The sequence below is a fragment of the Mustela nivalis genome, assembly GCF_964662115.1.
Source record: "Mustela nivalis genome assembly, chromosome: 19".
In the NCBI taxonomy this organism is placed as follows: Eukaryota; Metazoa; Chordata; class Mammalia; order Carnivora; family Mustelidae; genus Mustela; species Mustela nivalis.
The window spans coordinates 7723727-7748477 of NC_139038.1; the positions used below are offsets into that span (position 1 = coordinate 7723727).

General features: G+C 52.6%; 1 protein-coding gene and 1 long non-coding RNA gene across 4 annotated transcripts; one reads left to right on the top strand and one right to left on the bottom strand.

Annotated features, from left to right (window-relative positions):
* The first annotated feature begins 1271 nt into the window (after window positions 1-1271).
* Window positions 1272-23817, top strand: AGFG2 (ArfGAP with FG repeats 2). 3 transcript variants are annotated; one of them, XM_082712892.1, is made up of 13 exons: window positions 1272-1791; window positions 10335-10428; window positions 11292-11407; window positions 12432-12585; window positions 13205-13370; window positions 14101-14226; window positions 14907-14939; window positions 20219-20339; window positions 20513-20595; window positions 20779-20862; window positions 21781-21909; window positions 22248-22333; window positions 22619-23817. In XM_082712892.1, the coding sequence occupies exons 1-13, from the start codon at window positions 1571-1573 to the stop codon at window positions 22676-22678; spliced, it is 1473 nt and encodes a 490-aa protein (XP_082569018.1). In that variant the 5' UTR covers window positions 1272-1570; the 3' UTR covers window positions 22679-23817. The 3 variants fall into 3 exon arrangements, with proteins under 3 accessions (XP_082569018.1, XP_082569019.1, XP_082569020.1); XM_082712893.1 differs by having other exon boundaries at window positions 1364-1791; window positions 20800-20862; XM_082712894.1 differs by lacking the exon at window positions 14907-14939 and having other exon boundaries at window positions 1370-1791.
* On the bottom strand, window positions 1809-11353 carry LOC309854168. The gene is made up of 3 exons (XR_014306114.1): window positions 11274-11353; window positions 2165-2271; window positions 1809-1982 (listed from the first exon to the last, which is right to left on the bottom strand). It is a non-coding gene; the product is annotated as an uncharacterized lncRNA (long non-coding RNA).
* Window positions 23818-24751: the final 934 nt, after the last annotated feature.

Below are 24751 nucleotides of genomic sequence, written 5' to 3' on the forward strand. Positions count from 1 at the left end.
CAACTTCCCAACACACTTGGAAGAAAACCCAAACTCCTTACGAAAGCCTGGAAGGTTCTACACAATCGGTTCCCACTCCAGTACAATCCCCTCCATTCTCCCCTCACTCACCATGCCCCAGTCACGCTGGCTTTCTTTTTGGCAGCTTCAAAACACCCAGTTTCTTCATGCTCTAGGGACTTTGTAGTTGCTTTTCCCTCCGTTTGGATTGCTCCCCCTCGGATCTTCTCATGGCTGACTCCTCTTAGTTGCTCGGGTCTCACCTTAAATATCACTGAGAGACATCAATAGAGGGGGTTACCCCGACCAATCTAAAATACCCAACAAGGCACCCTCCTTTACAAAACCTTATTTTAGAGGCGCCTGGGTGGCTCAGTGGGTTAAAGCCTCTGCCTTCAGCTTGGGTCACGATCCCAGAGTCCCGGGATCGAGCCCCACATCGGACTCTCTGCTTGGCGGGGAGCCTGCTTCCCTCTCTCTCTGCCTGCCTCTCTGCCTACTTGTGATCTCTGTCAAATAAATAAATAAAATAATAAATCTTTTTAAAAAATACCTTATTTTAATTCTCTGCGTAGGATTTATCCTTACCGTCTGCCTCCCCCTCCTAGCCGGTAAGCTCCATGAGGACAGGAATTTTGATTGTTTGGTTTGCTGCTGGACTTCCACTCTCTAGAACAGCGCCTGAAACCCATACGTGTCTGTCAAACACCGTTCCACGGATGGCGTGGTGGTTAAAAGCAGGGTTTCTAAAGTCAGACGACGACCCAAATCAGCATCCTGGCCAGGCCATGTACCAGTCATGTGACCTAACTCGGGGCATGTGACCTAACTCGAGTCGTATGACCCAAACTCTCCGTAAAATGAGATTTCCCGTGGCATAGCGTAGCCGTAAAATGAAAGAGCGTTTTAAAGCACTCCCGCCCGTCTCTCCCTTCCTCTGAGGGCTCCTTTCTTTTCCTACTCCCTTCCGTCCCTTCCATGACCACTTTTCTGCTTTTCGTACCTCTCCGCACCGTCTAGTGGTGACTGGGCCTTTGAAATTTGGCGGGAATCAGCACCACCATTCAGGAGGACCAGGGCTGCGCACGCGCGAGACACCTACTCTTTCTCGAGCGCTAACTTTGCAGCCTCGCCAACCAATCAGAGCTAGCGTCGGAGCCCGTGTTCAGAGGACTCACCAATCGAATCTGGGAGGCGGGCCGCCGTGGAGGCAGTGGCGAGAGGGGGCGGGGACAGGGAGAGGGCACGCGCGGCTCTCGCGGCAGTGTCTCTGCGGGCCAACCCGAGAGGCCTGAGGGTGAAGGCGGTGGGGCGTGGCGTTGGGGGCTCCGGCAACCCAAGGCCGTCCAGTGTCGAGCCAATCAGAGTGAGGAGGTGGGAGGAGACAAACCAATCAGCGTGCAGGATAGGCAAGGCAAGGGGTTGAGGAGTCTCTCGCGGACGTCTCCGGCTCCCTAGCTTCTGTCAGGGGAGCCGGTTGTGCGGAGGAGGCAGAGGAGGCGGGAAGACGGCTGTGGTTGAAGGGACGATTGCGGACTTGCGTGGAGGAGGTCCGAGGGAGCGGGCAACCATGGTGATGGCGGCGAAGAAGGGTCCCGGCCCGGGTGGCGGGGTCAGCGGGGGAAAGGCGGAGGCGGAGGCGGCCTCGGAGGTGTGGTGTCGCCGGGTGCGGGAGCTGGGCGGCTGCAGCCAGGCGGGGAACCGCCACTGCTTCGAGTGCGCCCAGCGCGGCGTCACCTACGTGGATATCACCGTGGGCAGCTTCGTCTGCACCACCTGCTCTGGCCTCCTGTGAGTGGACTGGCGCCGGGTAGGCGGGGTGGGGGTGGGGAGAAGGGGCTGCGGAGTGTTGTCGGCGTTGGGGACAGCATGGATCCGGGGCGAAGCGACAGAGCCGAGGTCCGGGAGGCGGGGAGGCCTGGGGACGCTCCTGATGCGCGGAGAGGGTCGTCGGCTGCAGAGAGCTGTCATGGGGAAGGGACCTAGGCAGGGGAGACAAGACACGATTGGAGTCGCGCTGCAGGGAAAGGAAGGGCACCGGACAAGAAGGGAGAAACTCCCGGAGGGGTGGGGGGGACCGAACCGAACCGAAAGTGGGGGGGAGAGTTCAAGGGAATAGGGGCGGGGGTGGGGGGTGGTTAAAGGGCCAGAGAATGACACACACCTTGAATGGGAACTCTCTGGAGGTGGTGAGGGGCGAATAGGAAAGGGGGAGAATAAGCTGGGCTCTGGAGGGAGGCGTCCTTTTCTTCCTTCCGGCTTGTGCCCATCCTGGAGTGTGAGATGGAGAAACCCCTTTAAAATAGGTAGGTTAACCCGGGATGACAGCCTAGAGATAGTGACAGGTAAGGAGCCCCTTTCCGGCGTCCAGGGGCAGGTCCTAATGGTGCAGGGCTCTGGAGTGCAGGTCTCCAGCGATGAGAGCGGATGCGTTTACCCTGTTAGAGAGCTTAACTTTTCCAAACGTGTGGGGATCTGGATGAGCCATCCTTAAGTGTAATAGTTTACACCTTTAAGCTTCTTGTTGCCATGGCTTGATCCTGGCAGTAGCATCTGGCAGCTCTTTCCAGATTTGGGGGAGTTTTGTTGTATAATCTGCAATGCTACACTTGGCACTGGCACTGTATTTGGTCATGCCCCAGCTCATTTAGAGCCACACAGTTCCAGGCCAGATTTCTGGTTACAGAGTAAGGTTCTCCCCACCCCCCACCCCCCACCCCCGCATAGGAAATTAGTTAGTTAGATGGCGATTAACATTTGATACCAACCCGGTATCTCAATTCTATCCAAGTCCATCAGGAGATTCATTCTGACTTGTTCAGTATTGCTTTAATATATTGGTGTGTCCGTTTTGTATTTAACAAGGGGGGGCTTTCCTTGTTTCTTCTTACACCTTTAGGAGCCAGGGAGGGAGCAGTATTGTTCTTACATGACAGATGGGAGAACAGAAGCAAAGAGAGGTTTACTGATTTATCCAGGGCCATATGGGGGTTGCTGTTTTCAGCATTTGTTATTGGATATTAGTTCTGATCACGGCAGACCAGAAATGAAGATCCAGCTCTCCTCAGATACCATGTAGGATTCTCTCTCTCTCTCTCTCTCTCTCTCTCTCTCTCTGGGATTTTTACCTCCTTTGCCAAACTTCTGTGTTCTGAGCAACCTCACTTGTGTGTTAACGACTTGGGTCTAAGTAAACGCTAGTAGGGCTCTTGGGACAATGATTAGAACCCAAACAGGAAGGTGTCAAAAGGTAGAGACTTAAATGAAGCCAAAAGGATAGAACTGAGACTGGGACAAGTATTCTGAGGAGAGAAGGAGCGAAGTTTAGGACTATTTATAGCAGAAAGAAAAAGAACAGATTCCCAAAGATCCTGTTACGAAGAGGAAAATCTGATTATAGAGTCTGGGAGCAGGGGGATAAAACTGATGGCATATCAGAGTCTGAGTCCTAGGAAGGAAATGTTTGGAAACGGTATTAATCCATCCCCATGGTTTGCTGCATGGCACAAAAGATAAAGCACCGACTAAATGGGAGGGCTGACACTATTTTCAATATTTTATGATCTTGGGTGCCTAGGTGGCTCAGTGGGTTAAGTCTCTGCCTTCAGCTCAGGTCATGATCTCAGGGTCCTGGGATTGAGCCCCACATCGCATCGGACTCTGCTCCGTGGGGAGCCTGCTTCCTCCTCTCTCTCAGCCTGCCTCTCTGCCTACTTGTGATCTCTCTCTGTCAAATAAATAAATAAAATCTTTAAAATATATATATATATATGTATGTATTTTATAGATCTTGGTTTAAAGTATCCCATATATAACATTTCCTTTCTATAATGAATATCCCTCAATCAGTACAGGAGGAGGGTCAGGGGATCTGGCACACATTAAAAACCTGTTCTTTTGCTAGAACAGTTAACTCCTTAAATATCAGGGCACATTTTGCAGAACATGACCACCTTTCCCTGTGTTCATTATTTTTGGTCTTTAGTGAAAAATCAAAAGGCCGGGCCAATAAATGAAGCTGAAACTAAAGGGCATGTTGACATCATAAGGAGAGAAAGAGGAAATTCTAGAAGCCAGCTGTAGTTTTCCTGGCTGTGCCTAAGTTCTTGATGGTACTTCTCCTGTGCTAATTGAAGTTCTAATTAGCATGAGCTAAGTAGGGCAAGGCAAAGGAACCTTATAAAGAAAGGGTCTTCACAAAATACTGCCTGTGCCCTCTGATGCACCTTGGGCAAGGCTGGGAGCTGGCGGGTGGGCCGTGAACAGAAGGTGGAAGTGCTTATCGCTGGGCGCAGAGTCAAGAGGAAGCAGGCACAGTCTAGCAGGCCGTGGAGGGGCCTGGCTCCGTGGGGACACATAGACCAATTAATATCTTAAACCCACATGGTTGATTGCCCGCAGATGAGGATTTCGCAGTGCTGGGAAGTGAATATCATGGTAGGCCCCAAGAGGCTGCTCACTGATTCAGTCAATCTGTCAACATACATTTATTGAGCATCCGAGTGTCTATTAAGCTCCAGATAACGGTCTTAGGCACCGGAGATATGGCAGTGCACAGAACTGTACCCATCTTCATGTAGCTTACACCGTAGTGGAAGCCATGGGCTTTAAGTCAATCATTAAATATATAATTACAGGTGGTAATAAGTGCTGTGAGGTAAAGCTCAGCATGGGCTAGAGAGTGATGGGAGCTCACGTTGAGGTATGACGACAGAAAGAGAAGAAATATTCTTTGTTTAAAGGACGAGGGTTTTGGGGCGCCTGGGTGGCTCAGTTGGTTAAGCATCTGCCTTTGGCTCAGGTCATGATCCCAGGGTGCTGGGATCGAGCCCCGAGTTGGGCTCCCTGCTCAGCGGGGTGCCTTCCCTCTCCCTCTCCCTCTGTTAATCCCCTTGCTTGTGTGCTCCCTCTCTCTCAAATAAATAAAACCTTTAAAAAGGGGGGGGCATCTGGGTGTCTCAGTGGGTTAAAGCCTCTGCCTTCAGCTCAGGTCATGATCTCGGGGTCCTGGGATCGAGCCCCGCATCAGACTCTCTGCTCGGCGGGGAGCCTGCTTCCTCCACTCTCTCCCTCTGCCTTCCTACTCTGCCTACTTGTGATCTCTGTCTAATAAATAAATAAAATCTTTAAAAAAAAAAAAAAAGATACAATCTCCTTAAAAAAAAAAAAAAAAAAAAAAGGACGAGGGTATTGAGGGAGGCAAGAATTCAAGTACAACATTCAGCACCATAGCCAGAGAAAGAAGACAACGAGACTGGCTTTATTTTGAAAGCCAGCTTTCTGCCGAGGATGTTACAAGTATGTCCGCCTCTTGGGGGAGTGGAGCGTTCTGGGGGCAGTGAGCACTATTACCAGAGCTCCCAGCTGGCTGCACGGACTGATGTGGCAGAGTTGACTGTTGTAGCTGAAGTTGAATTTCCCAAGATCTGCAGAAAATTTTCGATTTTAATACTGGTGGGTGGCTATAACTATGGCTTCATCACTACATGTGAGAGCTCATTCTCATTTTCTTTTTTCATGAGAAATATTTTCTCAGCTCTAGCAGAAAACCACAGCGTTGGTGTGAGGGATTGAGAGAGAAGCTGCTAGTTTGGGCTGTTTCTAAATTTACATTCATGCTGCCACAATTGTAGGTCCCAAATTTGACCTAGTTTTATTCATTTGGTTTTCGTCCAATACCTAGTTTCCTTAACCTGGATATAGGTCCTTTTCATTTCCCCAACATACACATCTGCCTATGTGTTTTGTTGTGTCTGACTCTTCTAGTAGAGAGCACAGCTAGGACAGGGTACAGATTGCTGCTAAAAAGTACTTTTGCCAAAACAGTGCTTTCAGTGTTTTTTTTTTTTTTCTTGTTCTGGTTTTCCCACCTGCCTCAATGGATAGACCACGTTTCTTTAGTAAAAAATAGATAGGGCCTGAAATGTCATTAACATCAGGAATGGGCACTGTGTTTGACGCCCAGTTTTTTTCAGCAAAGTCTGTGGCATGCTTCCCTAACCTGGCTGTTTGGGTCCCTTTTTTTTTTAAGGTTTTTATTTATTTATTTGACAGATCACAAGTAGACAGGGGGGGGGTGGCAGGGAAGCAGGCTCCCCACCAAGCAGAGAGTCCGTTGCAGGGTTCGATCCCAGGATCCCAAGATCATGACCTGAGCCAAAGGCAGAGGCTCAACCCACTGAGCCACCCAGGCACCCCATAGGTCCATCTTTAATCCATAGTCCTTCAGGACTCAGTAATAGATACTGGTCTCCTCTACTTCTGCACAACTTTATTCCAGTAGTGGGATTAAGTCAGGATTTGGGTGGACAGAGCTCTGGGCTGCGTGCCTAGGAGAGGTGCTTGACAGCTCTTTCTTTGTGACAGGTCCCTAACTTCCAGGTGCCTTAGTTTCCCCATCTGGCTTTGCTGGTAGTGGTTCCTCGTTGAAGCTCTTTTATCTCCATGGAGGAAAAGGCATAGTGTGTTGCTCAATAATTCAGTACTTTTCCATCCGTCTGGGTGAGAGAGGCAGACGTGTCCCTGGCCCCGGTGTGAGTCCAGGCCCTCCGTCGCCTCCCACTTCACCTTTCATCCAAAGAGATGAGAAGAAGGGGGAAGAATGTCAAAGAAACCAAGAATGAGCCTGAAGAGGAGGGCAGAGGACAACAATTCATCACTGTCACTAAGGAAGAACTACAGGAAATGAGTTGAAGCGGGGATTTTTGGTTAGGAAGAAGTTCCCTAAAAGTAGTGAAATTGAGCCTGCAGCAGGGTAAGTGGGGAGCTCCTATTAGGGACTAGTAAGAGTCTCTAATAGGGACTCTCTTTGGTGATGTTTGGATCCAAGATAAGATCCCTGCTCAGAGACAGAGGACTGGAATCCCAGGAGCAAAGAAACCCCCCGGGGTGGGGCTATGAACCTGCACACAAAAGATTCAGAAGTCAGGAATTCCCAGGTCCAAGTTTGGCACAAAGGAAAGAACTTGGGTGCCCGGTAGAACTGTTTTTTTCCATTGTTTGACCTGACAGAAACTTATCTGAGCTGCTGAGCAGGTCTGAGACTTTCACCAAGCAAGACAGAAGCGAAATACAGGCCGTGGTAAGGGTAACAACCACAGAAAAACAAAAGGTGTGGGATTTGTAGGAATAGTCCTACGCTTGCTAGCATCAAAGGAAAGGGAGAGAGAGGCAAGGAGAGAGCCCTGGGCGGGCTTTAGGGTCCTTGCAGGTCCCTTGGCTGCCAATAATTCAGGGCACTTCAAAGTGGGAATGCCAGTCAGGTGCCCTGTGAAACCAAAGCGGAAGGCCTCCTGAATGGACCAAGGCTCGAGTCCTAGTAACGTACTTGCTTTCCGTTGGAAACACTTGCCCTATTCTGGGCAAATAAATTTATCTCTGTGTTTCCCCAGCACCACCTGGTCAGAAATAACAGAATGGATTTGCTGTGATACCCGAAGGGCAGTGTCTCCTTCTAGCTCTCACTTCTTTTGGGGGGAAGCTGTGAGTCATGTCGGGAGACTGGGGGCAGCTTGGAGATTGGTTCTGTTTGATTCCAGGCCAGTGACTCAGATCTGGCCCCTCGCAGGACCCTGCTATGTCCCCAGCGAGCCCCTATATCCCTCAACCATTCGATTTCAGCTTCTGGGAGGAGAGGGGCTCTTGTGTCTAACTTGTTCCTGTCAGCCAGCAGTGGCCTCTCTCTGATTCAGAAACAAAAAGCTCTGACTCATAGGCCATGTAACTAGGTCCTCTTCCTGGGCTGCAGAATGTTGCCTTGTAGAGAATTCTCCCTGCCCCCAAACTGTGGCTCTAGTTATACATAATCCAGTCTACAGACATCAAGGTCAGAGCACTGCTTTTTGTGCTGTGCTACGGAAACATCCTGTTCCCTCGGATTCATTTGGCCCAAAGCACCTAAGTCACTTATTTTCTCTGCTTTCCCTTCATCCTATCTACGCCCACCCCCCAAAAGAAACCCTCCAGCCCAAGCTCAGCCATAGGAAGTTCTGTTGTTCTAATGATCCCCTCCAGACTGATGAATGGGTCAAGTCCCTCCCCCTCCCCCACTAGGAAACACATCTCCCTGTTTACACTTTGCTAACAGTTCCTGGTTGTCCTTTCAGGAAATGCCAATGACCTTTTTGTGATAGGCTCCGAATCTGTTTTTCTAGTGTTAACGTAATACCTTTTATTTTTCCCATGGCCATTTCTCTTCCTTCCCTGACTGCGGCATCCTGGTACCACATTCTCCCTGATCCGGCTCTGTGTATGCCTAAATGGCACCCAACTGGGTCGAGAAGTATCTTTGCCCAGGCTTCTAGGGTCACTGTAAGCCAGCGCCCAGTGATCAAGGACTAGGTCCTACATGATAAGTTATCTGTATGATACAGAGTGATAACTGTTGTATTCCTCCAAGTGCCTACCACAATACCTTGTATTTTGCCAAAGGATATATTTGTTAGTGGGAGGGGAAGGGTTGGAATCCCTGGGATCACAGGGACAGAGAGGTCTGCTCTGGCTAAACTTGGACCGTTTGGCCTTTGAAAGGGAAGGGCTTAGGGATTAAGGTGACCAAGAGCTAGTGAAAGAATATAAAAGGCTGTCTGGACTTCAAGACAAAACTAGGCCATGAGTAAAACAGGCTTTAGGAGAGAAAACTGGAGTATCTCTGAAATGTGCTTAGAAGAGTTTTCGGGGCCGATCAGATTTAAGAGCTATTGTTTGACATGTAGTTACAAAGCCTTGTTTTTGGATTTTGCTGCTCTAATCTTTCCTTGGGGCATCAGACCTCTTTGATACTGTCTTTTAAAGGAGTATTTTGAGACCCTTTACTTAAAAGTCTAGCAGCAGAATTGCTGAAAATGCCTTCAATTACAGCCTTCAGTGTCCTGTCCTTCATTAGAATCCTGCAATCCGTAATTTATCATTCAAAGGGGCTACTGCTCTTCACTGTTCGCCCTGGACTGTGTCACCTGTCACCCCCCCACCCCCCCACTGCCTCAGTGTAGGCTTACACAACACTGCCATTCTTCTAGACTTACAGGGACACCTTCATTTTGTGTGTGCACCTGTAAGCCTGAATTTTTTCTACGGTTTCCATTTGGTAAACTGTGTGGTCTCTGCCTTTCTCTTTGCTTTCCTGATGGCATCAACCAGGACCCTCTTCCTGAGTTCCTTTTATTTTCATATCTTGGTTTGCCCTTTCATTTCTTTTCCCCCCAGGGGAGTTTAAGTCTGAAAAGCCACATGAGCTGAAACTGTCTTTCCTGCCGGTGCCTATGCTCATTCACGTGCTGGTCCCAGGGGCTGGTTTACTCATTGTGGTTTGGCCAGCTCTGTTTTCATCCGATAAGTGCTGGTGGTCTAGACCAGAGTAAAACTTAAGGGAAAAGGGAAGGGGAACCTGGCCTAGTGCCAAGTTTCCCTTGTGAGAACACTCCAGAGGGCAGTTGAGTCGGGGCAAGGAAGCCTTCTTGTCTACTGTAATCTCCACAGGGCTTCTGTGGGCACAACTAGACTCCTAGAGAGTTAACAGAACACAACAGAGCTGGCACAAAAGCATCACTATGGGATGCATGTTCCTGATTCATGCCAATCTCCTATTCATGGTTGAAGCTCACTTCCTCCTGCTTCATAGAAAGATCCAGAGCTGAGAAAACCTGGATTATCTCTTTTCCCAGAGATCTCTTCCTGAAAGAGAGGGGCCCTCTCCACTCCTACCACCACACTTTCTGTTGAGACAAAGAGGAGGGGCAGGCAGGTGTAAAACAGGAAATGGGAAGTGGGCCCATCTCTGAGTTCCCAGAAGTGCCCCCCAGCCTGCAGTGGTAAAACAGGAAATGGGAAGTGGGCCCATCTCTGAGTTCCCGGAAGTACCCCCCGCCTGCAGTGGTAAAACAGGAAATGGGAAGTGGGCCCATCTCTGAGTTCCCGGAAGTACCCCCCACCTGCAGTGGTAAAACAGGAAATGGGAAGTGGGCCCATCTCTGAGTTCCCAGAAGTGCCCCCCAGCCTGCAGTGGTAAAACAGGAAATGGGAAGTGGGCCCATCTCTGAGTTCCCGGAAGTACACCCCCCCCCAGTCTGCAGGCTGAACACAGAACTGAGGCAAAGAAGAGAAGGCTTCTGGGTGGGCGGAATCTGCCTTCCTCTCCAGAGTGACAGGGAACATGACACATTCTTGACTGTCATTCAAAGCCTCCAAAACATTCTCGCTTCCCTTCTTTCCTTGAATTAGGTATCTCTCTGAGCTTAATTCATGTGTTGTTTTATCCTTTCTTCCCACCTCTCCTCCCATAAACAGACCTGCAGTGCTAACTGCATTGTGCCTCTCTTCCTGTCTCTTTCCCACAGGAGAGGCCTAAACCCCCCTCATCGAGTCAAGTCCATCTCCATGACAACTTTCACTGAGCCTGAAGTGGTATTCCTGCAATCCCGTGGAAACGAGGTGAGCCACCACCGATGGAATGCCTGCTGGCTGTATAGTTGCCGTACTGGCCAGGGGGCGCTTTGCCTCAAGACTGTAGCTTTCTTTTTTGGTCGAGTTTCTTTTATTATTTAGTGTATAGTTTATCTTGTCTATGTATATTTGTATATCTGTGGAATCTTGGTTATACAAATTGTGCTTTGCCTAGGCGCTTGTTAGAGGAATGGGGGGGGCGGGGGAGGAGCAAAATCTCTGTAGGGGGTGACTCCTGGGCACTCACAGGGAAGACTGCCCCTGGACAGTTAGAGCTCCACATTCCTGAACATTCAGAGTAGACAGAGCCGGCCCCCTGGAGTAAGATCTCCTGGAGCCAACTCTACCAACCCGACCCTCAGCAGCCTGGGATTAAGCCCAAACGTGTCCTCGAATGTGGGTTAGACCCCTTCCCCAGCTACATCTGCTGGCGGTGGGAAGACACCATCCTTGGTGTTGGCGGTCCTCCTAGCTTGAAGGTGATTGGCTTACTTGGAGGGGGCTGAACAGGGAAGGCTCTGGAGGGGTGTTCTAGAAGCCACAGCTCTAACAGTTGTCCCTGACCCTACCCCCCTCCAGATTTAGTTCCCCATAATTCTCATGGCCCTCTCTTTTCTAAGTTGTGTCATAACATGTAATTATAAATCTATTTTTCCTTACCTAAGGCATGACCTCCCCATTAGATGGTCAGCTCTGTGAAGACAGAGATGGTGTCTGCTTTGTAGATACACCCAGACTCTCAGCTGTGTCTGTGCTCAGTAAAGAACGTATTGATGAATAAAGTAGGGGTGGCTCTCCCCATCCCATGCTTTCTGCCTGAACGCCTCTCTTACCTGATTCCACGCCTGTAGGTTTGCAGGAAGATTTGGCTGGGCCTTTTTGATGCTCGGACATCTTTAATACCAGATTCCAGGGACCCTCAGAAGGTGAAGGAGTTTCTCCAGGAAAAATACGAGAAAAAGAGATGGTAAGGAGGCGAGCCATTGCTGCACACACCTGTGTCCCACGACATTCTTCGTCGGACGGTCCAGTTTCCAGACTTGAACTGGGGCTTTTCTCAAAGGCCAGACTTCAAAATTATAAAGCTGCCTAAAGGACAACTTGTTCCCAGTCACTAACCTCGCAGAGTCGATGCCTCTCTTTTGGAGAGACATTAGACTGCTTGGAGAAGGGCTGGGCCTGAGGGAGTATGGGGCAGGGTAAAGCCCAGCTGGGCCCATATATGCAGAGAGGCAGCTGGTAGCACATGTCCTAGAGCCCTGTGCTTTAAAAACCCAGCGGCGTTTTAGCCACAGTTTATGTGTGTTCTGTTCTCCTGGTGACAAGAACAGCATCTCTGCCCTGCCCTGCCTTGTCTCTCCCCAGTGGCACTTTCCGTGGCTTGATCTCAGGGGTGTGTGCATGTTGGGGGGATAACTCTAGGGCATAGAAGAGAAGGCAGACAGCAAGGAGATCATCGTGGACAAAACAGCATTTTGGAGACCCCGCTGGGGGGTGTCCCCCAGACAAAGAAGATACCTTCAGGGTGGAACAAACATACGCTGGAGTGGAGGGGATTTTATCAGACGTAGCAAAAGCTGGCAGGATAGACTATGAGCACTTCGAATAGGAGGGGGCAGAACCTTTCTGTGGGCCTGGAAAGGAGTTGGAAAAGAGCATCACCTGTCCAGCAGCATTGCTGGAAGGTTATTACTTGAAACCCAAACGGTTTGATGTCAGAAAGAGAAAGGAGAAGGGGAGAGAAAACCCGGCCCACGTCAGAGCGAAGTGAACATTCCCGCAGAAAAGAACGAGCATCCGACAGTAAAGAGGGACCCTCAGGATGGGCAGAACTTGGCTGAGTTACAAAAGTCCCTTCAGTTCGAAAAAGAAAATCAGTGGGCAAAGGCCAGGGGACTTGACTGCTGTCACCTGTGTTTCCCAGATGCCTACACTTGAGCATGGCGCACGGTGTTACCCTCTTCTCTCAGCCTGACTGTTCTTTCTCCAAGGTATGTCCCCCCAGACCAAGTCAAGGGGCCCGCTTATACCAAAGGCAGTGCCTCCACCCCCATCCAGGGCTCCGTCCCGGAAGGAAAGCCCCTGCGGACTCTCCTGGGGGAGCCTGCGCCGTCTCTATCCGCCGCTGCCTCCACCTCTAGCCAGGTAACTCTCAACACCTGCCCTCCGCCCTCCAGCACTAGCTAGGGATTCGGCAGACAGGGATGTCTGTTTCCTAAATCCAGCCCCAGCTCCGGACTTAGCAGAGGACAGTAGAGGAGATGTGAGTTAATTCTCCGCCCTGCTGTTACCTATGTCTCGGACTCACCTTGGCCTCCTGTCTTCTGGAAGAAAGAACCCAACAGGAAGTGCTATCTAGGGAAGTCAGAGTATCAACCTCAAACTTGACCATTGCTCCAAGGAAACGCGCGGAGGGGCAGGGACAATGCCTCAAGCCCCTGGGAAAGAGGAGGAAGTCCCAGCTCCGGGGCTGGGGACCTGGCGGGGAGGGGGTACTCTTGGCAACATCCCTGTGTAGCTCAGTGTTCCTGTCACTGATAGGCTCTGAAATGTATGCTTCTGGGAGCTGGTGCGCTGAGAAGACAGGTTAGGTACGTGAGGGGCTCAGGCAGTTGCTGCCCAGGAAATCTCTCCGTTGAGGGCAGTTTCTCCCTCTCTTCTCTCTCCACGTGCCTATCTGGGGGCAGCCTAGAGAGCCACGCAGGGGCCGGGTCATGTCTGGGACTCCCAAGTGCTCTATGTCATCATGCCTTCTCCTCTCAAGTCTGTCAGTCAGTCTCAGCCTCGGACGTCCCAGCCCCGGAGCTCTCAGCCGCCTCCCCACTCCTCGGTCAAGAAAGCCAGTACTGACCTGCTGGCCGATATAGGAGGAGACCCCTTTGCTGCTCCCCAGGTGGCACCAGCTTTCGCTGCATTCCCAGCCTTCGGGGGTAAGTGGGACCTGGGAAAAGAACATTCCTACAATGTATTAACCCTGACACAAGGCATTCACGCCCTTAGGGTGACCAAGTTTCCCCACTACACCCCCCTGCCCCCCCGCCGGCTCTTAGCTCCCGTGCCACAAATGAGTCCGCTGACAATTCTGAAGCATCAGGGTTGGAAGGGCCCCGGGTCAGATGAGAGTGGCCAGGATTATATCTGTGAGTTTGACCAGAAAACATGACAGTCGGGGACTCTAGCGCCTCCTCTTAGAACACTGGATCACCTGTTTATTACTGTCTTTTTTCCATTAAAATGGGGGCAGGGAGCTTATCCTGTGTTCCATTTCCCCTGCCCTCTTCCCAGAGATCAGCAACTGCCAACAGAGGGTTGAATAAAATGGTATCTAGCTTTCCTTTTTGCCTTTCAAGCCCCTTCCCCCACCAAAACCAACTTTTTTCCCCCACATGATTTAGCCCAAAGTAGCCCCTGACAAAAATGTGAATGCCTCATGGAATAAAGACAGAAGATGGTAGGGAGTGAACTTGGGAGGCCTCTGACATCACCTCTCCCCCAGCGGGCTTCTGGCCCTCTGCCCAGGCCCCTGCCATCTCTCCCTGAGCAGGACCCTGTGGAAAGGCAGTGTCCCATCAGTGGCCTTTGGCCTTCCCAGTTAGTGCATATTTTATCGATTATATGTTCATTTTATATATGTGGACTTTATGTTCCCTCCACCTATAGGCCAGACACCCTCCCATGGAGGCTTTGCCAACTTCGATGCCTTTGGCAGTAGCGCCGGCCCGTCCGCGTTTGGAAGCATTCCTCCCGGCAGCCAAGGCCCGTTCCAGGCCCAGCCCGCACCCACAGGTAGACTCTGCCCTGCTCTCTTCCCGTTCCCTTCCGCTCCCCTCCTTGCTTCCGACTGCGTTCATGTATTGCCCTTCATTCGCATCTGCACCGACCTAGAGAGCTGGGCAGAGGGGGCAGAGGACACTTCTTGGCAGGGAAAGGGGCTCCCGCTCCATTTTGTCCCGGAAAGACAGCAGCCCAGTTGCCGCAGGAATTGTGGGGGTGTGCATAGGAGAGCTCTGACGGGCAAGCTGGAGAGACCCCAGTACTCGAAAAACCAAGAGTGTACGTGAGATTTCCTCTAGAGTGCTCTGATGGTCCGTGCTGGACCCTGCGCAAAGGGCGAGGGCTGGGTCAGAGTCCAAGACAGTCTCCAGAAGTCCTCACTCATCCCCGTTAGAGCAGAAGCCTATAAACTCAGTGTTGTGTTGTGCAGCAATTGAGACACACACACACACACCCCCAAAAGAAAATGCCCTAAAAGCCGCTGCTGTAAAGCAGCTGTTCCTCCCCAAGCCCCCAGACATCAGGTCTTCATAGCCTTGGGGCCGGCCCTCTGCGGTTGCCCATCCTGCACACACAAGAGGGCAGCCGGTGTGCTGGAAAGACCTGTTGTCTGGGGAAAGCCAGTGACTTACTCTCTCTCTTTCTCCCCTTCCCCCCCACCCGCCCTTCCCCCTCTCCACCCCCACTGCCAGCCAGTCGGATGCTAACTGGAAGTTACAGCTTTGGTGAGTTTTTCTTCCCACCCCACAGCCCACCCAAGGTAGAAGCCTGTCTCAGGTGCTCTGAGCAGAGAGCTCTGAGTTCTGGAAGGAACCTTTCCAAGGTGGCCAGCTTCCCCATGAAGCAGCTCGGCAGTTCCGTGTCCTACAGCCCACAGCGGGGCAGAGCTGGGCCCAAAGCCCAGACTCCCCTACTCTCTCGCTCTGCCCACCACCTTCCCACTGTGCACCGCGAATTGTCTGAGTGCTTTTGTTTTTATTCTAGTTTCGTTTTTTTGAATGGGGCAAGGAGGGACATTTTATATTGATCGCAGTTAAAATTCACAAAGAAGTCCTCATGTTGACCAACTTAAAGTACCTGATAGGGTAGCCCTGAAAGTCAGAAAGCAGAAACTGTTAGACACAATGAAAATGTAACATGGCAACAGAGAGGCAGACTCGCAAGATTAATAGTAGATCAAGTAGGTAGACAAATATGGAGGAAAATAGGCCATTTGACTAACACTTGAACAAGTTTGACCTAATAAATAGAAGTAGAACTTCGTAATCAAAAGACAGGATTTTAGTAGAACTTTGTAATCAAAAGACAGGATTTTCAAACATAGAACACTTTTATAATCTGACCACAGACCAAGAGACAACACATAAACTTCTAAGAAGTAGAAATTGTTGAGTGCCTGGGTGGCTCAGTGGGTTAAAGCCTCTGCCTTCCTCTCGGGTCATGATCCCAGGGTCCTGGGATCGAGCCCCACGCCGGGCTCTCTGCTCAGCGGGGAGCCTGCTTCCTCCTCTCTCTCCGCCTGCCTCACCGCCAACTTGTGATCTCTGTCTGTCAAATAAATAAATAAAATCTTCAAAAAAAAAAAAAGGAGTAGAAATTGTTCAGGTCACATTCTAAATGATAAAAGGTGTCCTAAAAGATGTCCCATAATGTTTCATTGTCCTTGAAGGCGTGAAACAGGGAAAAGATCATTACAATATGGAAAACAGATAAAAAGCTAATAGCCATCATGTGTTTTTTTAAAACTATAAATAGGGGGGCCTGGGTGGCTCAGTCGTTAAGTGTCTGCCTTCGGCTGGGGTCATGATCTCAGGGTCCTGGGATCGAACCCCACATGGGGCTCCCTGCTCAGCGGGAAGCCTGCTTCTCCCTCTCCCACTACCCCTGCTTGTGTTCCCTCTCTTGCTGTGTCTCTCTCTGGCAAATAAATAAAATCTTAAAAAACAAACCTCATGTAAATAATAAAGAATAGAATAACACGGAACAGATACAAGCAGCTAGTAATACCCAGAAAAAGATGAAAGTGTTTTCAACCTGACGAATCAACGGAAAAACAGAAATTAGGGTCAGATGATAATTCCGCACATTATATTCACAGAAGTTTTAAAGACTAGCCATGGCCGGTACTGTGTGGGGTAATTGGCCCATCTGCATGTTCCCAGTAAGAAAGTAAGTTGGCACAGGAGTATTCAGTGTAGCAAGAGGGAAGTGTTCTTGGAATGAGAGCTCAAAAGGAAGCAGCCTGTACAAGGTGGTAATAAATTGGTCTGGCCAGAAATGCATGCCTGTTGGGGCATCTGGGTGGCTCAGTGGGTTAAGCGCCTGCCTTGGGGCTATAGTCCCAGGTAGCTGTTGGGCTCCCTGCTCACTGGGGAGCCTGCTTTTCCCTCTCCCTCTGCTCCTCCCCCTACTCCTGCTCATGCTCGCTCGCTCTCTCAGTAAATAAATAATTTTTTTTAGATTTTATTTATTTATTTTATTATTTATTTGACAGACAGACAGAGATCACAAGTAGGCAGAGAGGCAGGCAGAGAGAGAAGGGGAAGCAGGCTCCCCACTGAGCAGAGAGCCCGATGTGGGGTCCTGGGATCATGACCTGAGCCGAAGGCAGAGGCTTTAACCCACTGAGCCACTCAGGTGCCCCAATAAATAATCTTTAAAAAAAAAAAAAAAAAGAAAGAAAAGAAAAATGCATGCCTGTCCCAATCCGTTGCCTAAAGGGCCTAAAGGGCCAATCCAGAGCCCTCTCGGGCTGAAACTGGGGTGAACTTTTGTCCAGTGTCTGGTCATCTCTAAGAGAGACGGTCTGCAGCCCACCAGAGCCAGCCAGCCCTTGTGAGCCACTGTGAGGAGCTTCCCCATATTATCTCCACGAGAACGGAAAGATCTCCATTTTGCCGTTGACAAAACCGGCTCAACGTGGCCGGTGACCTGGGCAGACCCGAATGTCAGATGAGTGGCAGCTCCCATTCACTTCCCACCGCACCGCGATCACGAGGGTGGTTCTCTTGAGTGCGCCATAAAGGAGTACTGGGGATGAAGTAGGGAGACTTGGGTGAGAGGTGGGTGTCTTTTCTGACAAGCCTGGTTGTATTTTTATATTTCTGAGGGGGAGTCTGGAGAGGGGAAGTTTCTAAAACTGCCGTTTCCCCCGAAACTGCTAGAAGGCATGTCTACCAATCCGGCCGCAGGGAATGAGGCGCTGGAAGTGTAGAGGAAGCAAAGGAGCCAGTGCAGGTATTCCATTCCTAGGTTCCCCAGAACCAGCGGAAAGTGCTGGATCCACCTGGCCGTCGCGAGGGCCGGCTCTGCCCCCTAGTGTCCGCCGGGAGACACACAGCCTGGCAGCAGCCGGACAGGACAACGGCACCTCCCCAGCTTGGGGAGCTCCTGACCCAAAGGCCCAGAGCAGGACTGGAGAGTCTGACCTAAGTAGGGACAGGAAGCTGTGTTCACTCAGAAATTCCACATACCCCCAGTCAGAGCCCAGGAAAGGCCAGGGGCCCCCGAGAATCAGAAGATTCAATACCAGGCTGCTGGCTTCCAGTCTTCCTGCCCGCCTGGGGCCTGGAGAGGACGCAGAGCAAGTGTGCTCAGTGGCGTGGTAGCCTTGCACTGGTTCCCGTCGAAAGCCCAGGGACAGAGAAGGAGGGTGGCCAAGGCGAGCAACCTTGGAACCTCGGAGCAGGCAGGGCCGGCCGTGGGCACCTACCTTCCCTGCTGGACTCAGCTTCTCCAAGTCCGAGTGGAGATGCCTAGCACTGGAAGGATCCCCTTAAACCAAAGCGCTTTGGCCTTGTCCTTTAGGGAAGGAAGAGCATGGAGCTTCAAATGACAGTTCTGGGGTCTTCAGAAAAGCCCCCAAACTTAGGGGAAGCCAGGCTAAAGTTTGAGGGAGCCAGGGAGCAGCATAGGCTTGAGAACCAGCCTGGCTTGGCCACCTCCCTTGCTTTGTGTCTTACCTTTTCCTTGCCCTTATGCCCCTCCTCGAAGGGGGTGGGGAGAATCTGCCCTTTGCTCATCCTTCCCACTCTCGACAGGGTTTTCCCCACCAGTTTTCTCACCTGAGTCTCCCCTGCATTCTCTCCACCTCTGCCACCACATTCCCCCTTCCCCACAAATAGGCTTCCTTCCCCACAAATGGGCTTCGGGTTACCTTTCTTTTGGCAGCTTCTGTAGCCCCACCGGGCTGGGCTGCTGTCTCACCCCCTCCGCACCGCCATGCTCCTGGGAAGAGGAGCCTGTGGCCTTCACTCGCTTTTCTTATCATCCTATTTTCTTTCTCTCTCTCTCTCTTTTTTTTTTTTTTTTTTCCCATGCTTGGTGGCATAATAGACATGCCGTTCTGTACCTTGATTTATGTTTTAACTGAACAGTACGGCTAGATCTTTTTTCATCAGTACACGAAGCGCTTCCTCATTGTTTTTTTATGCCTGCACAATAGTCCTGCTTATGTGTACACTATAATTTATTTAATCCGTCCCGTGTTGATGAATACGTAGAACGAATGATGAAGTCTTTCGCTGTCGGCGCTGCCGTTAATTACCCCGCATGTGTCCTGTTTTGCACGTTTGTAACTTACATCCGTGAGAAAACTCCTGGCAAGGGAGAGCTGGTCTAGAGGGGGACGCAGTTGATACAGAAACAAAAACACGTCCCTACAAAGATGTCAGTGGCCACAAGGGCAAAGAACAAGGTGTCAGGAGAGGAAAACCAGGCTCATTCAATCAGAGTTCAGAGGAGGCCCACCTGAAGACACGGTTCTGTTAAAGCCCGAAGGCTGGGGTGGACCATGGGGGGCGGGAGGTGGGGGGGGGCTCCTGTTCAAGGTGGAGACAGAGCACATGGAAAGCCTGGAGCTGGGGGTCCAGGAGAGGCTCTGGTTCGCTTGTGTTTGAGCCAGCCATCGTGTTTCCTTTGAGACCTTGCCTGGTTTCTCTGACCCCGGAGACAGTTTATTGTATCAAAAGTTACGATGATACCTCGCCATTGTGCATGCGTTACAGATTTCCAAATACTTGCCGAAAATACTTAACCTAGGGGCGGGTGGTCTTCCAGGCCTCCGAGGAGAGGGCCCGCAAAAACAGGCTCAGGAGAGTAAGGTGGTTGGCTCAGGTCGCAGCAGGAGCCAGAGTAGGGCCCTGACTGGAGTCCAGGTTACCTCGCTCTCCCTCTCACGCTGTCCTCCAGCAGACGACTTCGGATTACACGTGTGGCAGACACCATGCAAAGCGTGTTTGCCTTTGGTATGAATCTTCCGGCACTCAGAAAAGTCAAGCCTTATCCATCCGTAGCTTCATTTTGCCCTCACAACGGCCCAGAGTGGTGGACCGGACCCCATCATAGAGATGAGGCGAAGGCTTTCTCCAAAGGACAGGGATGTCTTGGACTCGCTCCTCAGGCTGTTTTGGAAGCTTCCCACATGGGCTCGCCCTCGGGGATTTCTCTTTTGCAATGTGATGACCAGAGAAGGCAGAGGAACCCTGAGCTAAGCTCCTGGCTTAGGGTGGCCTCCCGAGAGGGGGCAGCTCCAGTGGGAGCGGGAGTTGAGCTGCCCGTGCAGGCTCCGGCGCGGGGCCGCACCTTCCAGGGGAGGCTCCTGAGCGTCTGGGCTTTCTGCCCCTCACAGTTCCCCCCCCCCCATCCCCTCTACCTGCCCCTTCCTAGGATTTATCCATAAATGCTGATTTGAGGAAAGGACAGACATTTCCATGTCTTGAGGGAAAAAAGGGAACCACAAGTCAGCCTACAGCCAGAGGGACATGGACCCGACCTGAGGGCGGTTTGAGCGCTAGGGAGAAGGAGGGCCGAGGGCCGTTACCTAGTACTCTTGGCGGGACTCAAGGCCCTCGGAACCAGACAATCCAGGGGACTCTCTCAATGGGTGCACTCATGCCATCACTTTGCCGCGTCTCCCCAGCTCCCCCCACCTCCATCTCGCCTCCTGCCCCTTCGCTCCTGCCTCACCCCAGCACGACCTGTTCTGTTTCCTGTGATCGCCCAGGGAGCAGCCAGGTGACTCGGTTTGCGGCCTCTCCTCTGGCACCGGCCAGTCAGCCCGGCAGCCTCGCAGATATGGGTGGCCTCCTGGCTCCCGGACCATCGGCTGGAGGTATCCCTAGCAGGTGGGTTCAGAGGTCGGGGACTCTGCCTTGGGGCCGCAGAGCCTTGCTTTTCCCGGCCTGCTGAGCTCCTCCCATGGGCTGGGACAAGGGTCTGCCATCTCCTGGTCCCTTGCCCTGCCTCTCCCCTTGATGCCCCGGGGCCCTGTGTGCTGACTTCTCTTCCCACATCACAGCATCTTCGGGGTGGCCGGCCCGGTCCCCACGCTCCAGTCGGCCACAGCTGGTGGAGGCGGCAGCACTGGCCTTGCCTTTGGAGGTGAGTCTTGGCTGTGAAGACCCTGGGAGGAGATCCAAGGCCAAGGGGAAACTGGGGACTCTGCAGGGAGGGGAGGGGAGAAAACCCAGGAAACGAGAGGAATGCTGTCTCCCGAATGTTAACCAGATGAGAAAAAATTAATTCTCTCTTTCTCCCACCTCTACCCCCTTCTGCCCTAAGCAGCCTTCACCAACCCTTTCACAGTACCTGCTGCTCTCCCACAGCCGCCTTCTACCAACCCATTCCAGCCCAACGGCCTGGCCACAGGTAAGTCTCCGGACTCTGCCCTGGCCCTGACTCTCTCCAGGGCGCAAATCCCTCTCTCCTTCTTCCCTTCTGTCTGTCTGTCTGTCTGTCTCTCTCTCTCTCTCACACACACACACACACACCACTGTTCGGAGGAGTGGCCGGCAGCCTCGGTCCTGAAATCAGCGCCCTGGTCACCCTTCACCGGGCCAGACCAGGCTGAATTTCCAGGCCGCCTAGTGGGCAAAGTACGACCACTCAAGTCCCAGAATGAGAATTTCAGAATCACGACACACAGACTGCTGCTTCCCAAGCTGGTTCTGCGGACCCATGTGGCAGGGACTCTCCCTTCTCGCCCCTCAGCAGTGGCCCCCCCCAACCCCCACCTTCTGTGTCCTACCTGCAGCCCTGCCCCTGGTCCCTGCTGTCATCTCCCTGTTCCTCCCCTGCCTTTGTTGGTGTTCTTAAAAACCTTGAGGCCAGGAAGTGTGCCTGGTGGCTGCCAGTGCCGCTGACAGGCGTGGCAAACGCCACTGTTGACAGCTTTACACCCCTTACTGGCTTTTCCCGGCAGCCCTAGGAAAGGGGTCCAGCCTGCTTTTAGAGAGGAGACCACTGAGGCCCATAGAACGCTGATACTTTGCTTTCGTTGGCACAGTTTAATAGGTAGCTAGCAGCTGACCCCGGTTCCGGGCCATGCCCCTGCACGGCACTGCAGTGCCCTCCGTGCCACAAGCCACTGTGGGCAGGAAGAGGCCTGGTTTGCTAGGTGGCGCGAAAGCCAAAAGCTTCCGTGGCTCGCTCCAGGTACTTTTACTGGGTACCTCTGGTTAGGGACACACGCTAGCCCATGTCCCCCGTCTTGGAGAGATCCAGGAAGAACCATTCTCCAGCCTGCGTTCCAGAATTTCACCTGAACTTCGCGTCCTCGGTCCACAGGGCCCAGCTTTGGGATGAACAGCGCTGAGCCTGGCTTCCCCCAGACAGGGCCACCCACCAGGGCCTTTGTCAGCACCTTCCCACCACCCCTGTTCCCCGCACAGACCTCGGTGACTCAGCAGCAGAATGGTAAGGGATTCAGACTAGACCCTCCTTTCTTACCCCCAGCACCCCCCCAGCCCCCGCAGGGATGCAGCGGGGAGGCCCTGACTATTAGGACTATCAGGGAGCCAGACGTCTGAGCTAGTTCCCTTTTGGACCGGTAGGGGGGGCCAGAGAAGCCACAGACCGGCCTGGTGTCCTCTGACTCTGCTCCACACCCTCCTTCGCAGACTTCAGCAAGGCCAGGCTCCTGCGGCCACTGTGGGAGGGGGGCGGTCCCCAGCCTGCAGGCCCGCGGGTGGAGTGCTCAGCCCCAGCATGAGGGGTAGGGCTGCGTCTGCTGAGTTTCTGCCCCTGCTTTCCAGGCTCTTCCTTCAACGACTTAGGACCAGCCAAGTTGGGCCAGAGGCAACTGGGCCAGCCAGCCGGGACCTCCACCAACCCCTTCGTGGTGAGTGCGGGTATGGCCTCTCTCTGGGGGTCGGGGACAGAATCCTTTGAGGAGAACAGGGCAGGGCTGGAAGCCCTGCCTTGACCACGCAGGGGGTGCTGGGTTAGTCCGTGGGTGGTGTTGGCTCCCACACTCCCCTGCCCCCCCCGCTTGCCTCAGCCCCCTGACTTTCCCACAACCCCCAGCGCGGTAATTCTGGGGGAGAAAGGAATGCTGGACCGCATCTTTTCTCTGGCCTCCAGCTCTTGTCCCCTAATCCCCTAATTTGTGGTTGTTTCTTTCCAGACTGGATCCTCATCAAGCCCGTTTGCCTCCAAACCTCCAACCACCAACCCATTCTTGTAGCACTGTGTCCTGGGGGGGGCTCTTCCCTGCCGTCTGGGGCCCCTCTACTCCCAGGAGCTCTGGTGACCATTTGCCTGTGGCATTTCTGCGGGTCTGAGACCAGAATGGGCCTTGTTTTCCAGGGAAGCAGTCTTGGGGATGGTGGAGGTGCTCATGCTTCGCTTGGGGCTTGCAGACAAAAGGGCAGCTTCCCAGGTCAGCTGCCCCCAAGGCTTCTCCCCTCCTCTCCGCAGCCCTCACCCAGGCAGGAGACCCAGGAGGAGAGAAGGCACGGCCTGGCCTAGAGGACTGATGGCGTTTGATTTCTCAAATTACTAATCATGATGACAGGAATCTTCACCTCCTGCCCTCAGCATACGTAGTGGTCCCTTCACTCCCAGCCGTGCGGGCGGAGGAAACTGTGGGCACAGACTGACCAGCTTCCTGTGGGAGCCAGCCTCCCCCCGCCCCCATTCCCGACTTTCCAGTGCTGGTCTCCTTGTGGACAGAAGCACAGTGGGCAAAGTTGGGTCAAGGTGTGGGGTTGACCTGGGACAGTGATCAGACAGGCTGACAAGGCTGGCTTGGGCCGGCACCCCCTTTCCCTCCCCACCCCCACCAGGCCAGGAGGCCCTCCATGGTTTTGCTTCCCCGGCAACCTCCCTCATCCTGGGTACTCAGGATGAATAATAGTTTTGCCTACTACTTAGACATGCCCAACTCCTGTCAAGCACTTTAGTTCGCTGTGGTGTCATGTTTGGATACCGGTGTTTTATATTTATACATAGAGAATTTTCTAATATAGTCTATTATATATACACACACACGCGCGCACACATAGAGATATATAGACACAGGCCGCCATTCTGCCCCCAGAAAGCTCTCTCACATGGGGAACGGAACGGACCCCCATCTGTGCCTCGACCAGCAAAGCCAGAGCTCCAGAGGGTGGTGGGGGTGGGGGGCAGTCACGAGTCCTGAGCACCCCAGAGCCTGGGCTTTTCCAGGGAAAGGCTTTGTGCAATTGGCTGGTTTGGTTTTTTTTTTTCCTTTCTTTTTCCCATGTGCCTCCCCCACCCCCCAAATCTCTGAGCCAAAGCTGTGGCAGGCGATGTTGGAAAAGAACTGCATTTGAAAAAAAAAAAAAAAAAAGAAATGGCTCCCAGGGTCTCACTTTGGCGCTGCGGGCCCCGGACAGGTATTCTGGCCGGACTGGGTTAGCAATGTTAGGTGAGGGGGGGACTCCGCCAGGGGTGCAGGGGTGCCAGCTGCAAGATGCAGACGCTGGGGCCTGAGTGCAGGAGTGGGCCACCCCCAGGCCTGGACGGGGACATCCTCAGCCCCTCCCCAGACTGTTTTCAGCCAAGGGTGTTGTGTCAACAGCCACGGTGTCCAGGCTGTTTGTGTGGGGACAAGGTAGCCAGTGTGGGTTAAACACCTCACGGGGCAGGGGCAGAGGAGAGGCCCAGCGTTCAGCCTTGCTCCCAGGAGACCTTCCTCCCTTTTCCGCATTGCCCAGGGACTCTCTAGGCCCTTCAGCTGCTCATTCTTGGGATTCTCTGGGTCTTTCCACCCAGTGACCTTTAACAGCAGAACAGCAAGGAGTGGTGGGGACTGTGTTAGCGGTTTATTTACTTTGAAGACTTCTCTAGAAATATTTCTAGCTGCTGCTGTTTGCCCAGCCGGGCATGGCCTCCCCACCTTCGCCAGGCTCAGACCCCGTCCTGCCTTGGGTCTGTGTTCCCCTTCTCCCTGCCCCTTTCCTCCTCCTCTCGCGGGGATCTCCTACAGACCACCGTCCCTGGGGCTCTTCGTGTTCTGTCCCCTTCTCTCAGTATTTTTCTTTATCGCACTTGATCACCTCTCTGTCCCTTGTCCCTCTCTGTTTCCCATTTCCTCTCTGTAGAACCAGTTAGGGGAGGAAGCTGGTCTGGTGTGGAGGAGGAGGAGGACCCTTTTCTTACTTGTTCCCTGGCCACCCCAACTCCCTCTCCTAACCAAGAGCACTGAGGCTTGGAGGCGAGACGGAAAGGGCCCTTCAGTCACTCTCCTGCTGTTTGTTTCCCAAGGATCTCCTTACTGCTCGGTGCCCCG

Excerpts from the sequence above, each read along its gene's own strand:
- AGFG2 (XM_082712892.1), top strand. The coding sequence starts at position 1,571 with ATGGTGATGGCGGCGAAGAAGGGTCCCGGCCCGGGTGGCGGGGTCAGC. Across the intron at positions 10,429-11,291 it reads TGCAATCCCGTGGAAACGAG|GTTTGCAGGAAGATTTGGCT; the intron begins GTGAGCCACCAC and ends CCACGCCTGTAG. Across the intron at positions 14,227-14,906 it reads GGCCCAGCCCGCACCCACAG|CCAGTCGGATGCTAACTGGA; the intron begins GTAGACTCTGCC and ends CCCCACTGCCAG.